General features: G+C 56.7%; 1 protein-coding gene across 3 annotated transcripts in view; it reads right to left on the bottom strand.

Annotated features, from left to right (window-relative positions):
- The window catches only part of Arhgef15 (Rho guanine nucleotide exchange factor 15), a 12,430-nt gene extending 8,837 nt beyond the window's left edge, over positions 1-3,593 (bottom strand). For 2 of the 3 annotated variants that reach the window (XM_010614946.2, XM_010614949.1), the window contains exons 1-3: positions 2,904-2,962; positions 687-1,333; positions 40-372 (exon numbers count right to left, since the gene is read on the bottom strand). In XM_010614946.2, the coding sequence (XP_010613248.1) occupies positions 40-372; positions 687-1,284 (931 nt within the window). In that variant the 5' untranslated portion in view covers positions 1,285-1,333; positions 2,904-2,962. Of the gene's footprint in view, positions 1-39; positions 373-686; positions 1,334-2,903; positions 2,963-3,444 lie in introns of those variants that run through there. The other variant, XM_010614948.3, reaches the window with a different exon arrangement.
- Between the last annotated feature and the right edge of the window lie 260 nt (positions 3,594-3,853).

The following is a 3,853-nucleotide window of genomic DNA, read 5'->3' on the forward strand; positions in this document are numbered from 1 at the left end:
ACACACACACACACACACACACACACACAGGCCCTGTACCTGTTTGGATTCCATCTTCAGAAGGCAAATCGAGATCTGGCTGTGGGATTTCTCCAGAGACAATGGCATCCTGTGTGACTCGAGTTGGCTTGGGAGGTTTGAGGGGTGGCAGAAGTTTGCGCTCAGCAGTGGAGCGATAGGATGTGAGGACGACTGCAGGGCGACTGATGCTAGGAGGGTTAGGGCGAGAGCGGGAGGTGCGCAGTGGGGAAGCCCTGCAGGGGGCTCTGAGGCCATCCTCAGAGACCCCCATAGGTATCCATCGGAGTTCCAGGCCAGGCCGTGTTATGTGGCAGACACAAGGGCAGCAAGGAGGGCAGGCCAGGATAGCATCTGTAGCAGACAGGGCATCCTAAGGAGAAAGTCCTTGGCCTGGTCCACCTACCAGGCCTCTACCTTTCTGCTTTGCCCTAACTGTCTGCAAACCCCCAAAAATACAGAAACTAGGTTTTGTTTGTTTTTGTGGTACGGGGGATCGAACTCAGGACCTTGTGCTTGCAAGAGAGGCTCAGTGCCACTGAAAACCCTGGCAGATTCTTTAAACACAAAGTTATTGTTTCAAAACCTAGCCATGATAGTTCCCAATCTGCAAGCACTGAAAACAAAGATGAGCTGATTGAGGGCACCCAACCCCACCATGTGCTTACCGGGAGCACCATTCTCCTGGGACCGGTTCCCAGCAGCGTCCTTTCTCTCCCCATTCACATCTGCTCCCCCTTGGGGACCCCGCTCCAGAGAGTCTGCAGCCTGGGTCCTGTCTTCAGCCCCCCATTCAAACCTGCCTGCCAGTCTCCGCACAGTGCCAGGGGCCGAGGCTGGACCATCCTGCTTCAGGCCCCCAGCCACGGGGAGCAGGGGCAGAAGTGTTCGAGGTGAACTAGAGGGCTTGGGTGGGGGAACTGGGGAACAGGCAGCAGGCTCTGGGGAGCCAGAACGCCTGGACACTGGACTGGGGGTGCTGGAACGTGAGTCTGGGGAAGGCTGGGAGTCGAGGCTGCTTCTAGAAGTCGATGGAGGCAGAAGGGCAGGGGGCTTGAGGGATGTGGCTGGGGGCTCCCAGAAAATGGGGGTGCACACTGGAGCTGGTGCATCACTGGAGGTTTGGGGAAGGGCCTGTGGAGAAGAGCCATTGTGAGGAGGCCCTGGGGAGTGGGGAGCCCGTGGACGGGAAGGGGGCCGCGGGCGGACGATCCGAGAGGGTTTCTGAGAGGGTGGTGTTGCTACAGGAAGGGGCTGGGCTGACATCTTCCTCTGAGCTCTTCAAAGGGGTGGGGTGTTCTGCTGGAGTCATCCCCTGAGAAGGGTGGAGGGAGAGAGAGCCCCTTAGTGTTCCCTGTAGGTACACCAGCGACATCGGAACACATGACTTTGGGGTCAGGAGGGAAGGCTGGTGTCATCCCCACTGTCCATCTCCTTTGTACTGTCCCTCTCCTCACCTCTCATGTCTCCTCACTGGGCCCCTGGACCTTCTTGGCCCTCCCACCCTTCGCTCTTGGTATTTGTGTGTATATGAGTGAGTGTGTGTGTGTGTGTGTGTGTGTGTGTGTTGTGGTGCTAGGGGTGTAACCCAGGGGTGCTGGAACCGAAGGGTACTCTACCGCTGAACCACATGCCCAGCCATTTTTATTTTGAGACAAACTTTCTCTGTATTTCCCAGGCTACCTGCTAACTCAAGACCCTCCTGCCTCAGCCTCCCAAGTAGCTGAGATGGCAGACATTGTGCCACCACGCCCAGTTTCACTCTATCTTTTAACTTCCATGGCCACAGTCAACTGAGAGTATGCAAGGCTGGGATGCTGAGTCAGTGGAGGCAGAGGCACTGGAGAAATCAGTAGAATGTAGGAAGAGGGACTTAGCTTTCCAGGATAAGCACCACTATAGACCTTAAGAACTGCGAGTCCCTGTGTGTTGTGAGGAGTTGATGTGGGTCAAGTGTGTGCTATAGCTAAGGCTGTATAAGTGAGGGCTGCACTGTGTATGGTGAGTGTGCACTCCGTGTGCTGACTGGGTAGGTGTACAGTGGGGGAGCGGGTAGACAGTGTGTGGTGGCCCGTAAAGGAGTGAGTGAGGTAAGTGTAGAGACAGGAGTATAAGGGTGTGCATGTGCTCTGTGCCATCTGGTGGAGCACGAGGCGTGTACACATGTGTGTGTGTGTCCATGCTTGGGCTGTGAGGGATGCATCACTCTTTCCCTGCTCCCACCAGCCCCCGCCCCTCATTTCCCAGTTCCTCTCTCTGGACTCTCCCTTTCCGGATTATTTTTAGTCTCCTTTTCCTGCCATGGAGATTCCTGGAGCCTCTGACCCGAAGAGACTGTGAGGCCACGGCACAGGGTCTTCTGTCCCGCAGCCTTCCATCCCCGCCTGGCCTCAGGTCTGGACAAAAAGAGAGGCTTCGGGGGAGGGCTGGGTCCTGCCAGGATGCCTAGGGAGGTGGCAGGAGACCAGGACACAGGCTAGGGATCAGGACACTAGGGCCTGGGCTTCTCTTCCTCTGATAAGGAAGGAAGTTGCTGTCTGAATAAAACAAGGGTCCGAGCCGAGAGGAGGGGAACCCCCAAACTCCCTTCAAGAATCAGGAGAATTCACAACCCTCCAGACCCCAGAGTAGGTTCTTGAAAGATGATGTAGGGTGGGGGAGGGGGAGTAGACTTGAGTTGCAGCTCAGTGGCCTCCCATTCTGGCAGGAAGCCACTTAGTGAGGAGATCCTCACAGTGGTCTCAACAGCTGTCTGGCTCCTCCCCAGCCCTCACCCGCTCCAGGGATCCTGCTACCCCCTCCCTTCAGGTACCTGTGTTTACTTCCTCTCCCACCCCCTACTCAGACCCTGACAGGGCCCAGGTAGTGGAGCCCCAAGCACTCACCCTTGAGTTCCCTCCACTCTCAGTCACCTCCCAGGGCTGAGTGAGTAGGGGCAGGAAACAGGAATCGGATCCTCTTCCCAACCGGACACCCCCCCCCCACCACACCACACTCCACATGCGCACACTGGGGCCCTGGGAGATGAGAGGGACCTGATATCCAGGGTGTCAGAGGCTAACAGGTCCAGAGAGGGCTGCTGTGTATGCGTACATTCCATCAGCATCTCTGGGCTGACGGGTTCATGGACCACCTGGGTGGGGGTGGGCAGATGCCAATGGGATGGGGGATGGGTGGCAATGACTCGGGGCTGGGCCAACAGGATGGCACAGGCATCCCCATCCCTCTACCTCCACTAAGGGACAGTGTGTGTGTCCTTCCTGACCTGACTGGCCACCTCTCCCTCCACTCGCACTACGCCACTCGCACTACGCCTGTCTTTTTAGCTTCCGACCTGTCCCCTGGCTGTGAGCCAGCCCACATTTCACATCAAAGACCCCTAAGTCTCTTCCTCCCTGACTCTCCAATGGCTCCCCATGAACTTACCTTTATCTTTTTTGGAAGCCTTTTCTATTTTCAGCCTGTCCTACCTGCCCCTTGGAGCAAGGAATGCAGTGGCAGTCTCCAATCATCTGTTCCTGTGTTCTTGGAGCGGGAACCCAGGGCCCAGATTGCAATCTCCTCAGAGGAAGCCCTTTCCTCAGCCCCACCCGGCCATTGTGTCAGCGTGTTTGTGTGCGTGTGTGACTCTGTGTGTGTGTGTGTGTGTGTGTGTGTGTGTACGCGCACTTGCTTGTGAGGATGGGGGTGGGGAGGGGCAGCTGAGAAAGGTCTCCTCCAAGCAGGTGTGACATCTTTGGTCCTTGTTTCTCATGGTCCCAGTACCTCACTTCTGGTCCCAACAGGAGTCAGTGCCTCCACTGAGGGAGAGCAGAGACCCTCTCACGTTTAATTT

The sequence above is a fragment of the Fukomys damarensis genome, unplaced genomic scaffold (assembly GCF_012274545.1).
Source record: "Fukomys damarensis isolate Sample0158 unplaced genomic scaffold, DMR_v1.0_HiC HiC_scaffold_13, whole genome shotgun sequence".
Taxonomy (NCBI): Eukaryota; Metazoa; Chordata; class Mammalia; order Rodentia; family Bathyergidae; genus Fukomys; species Fukomys damarensis.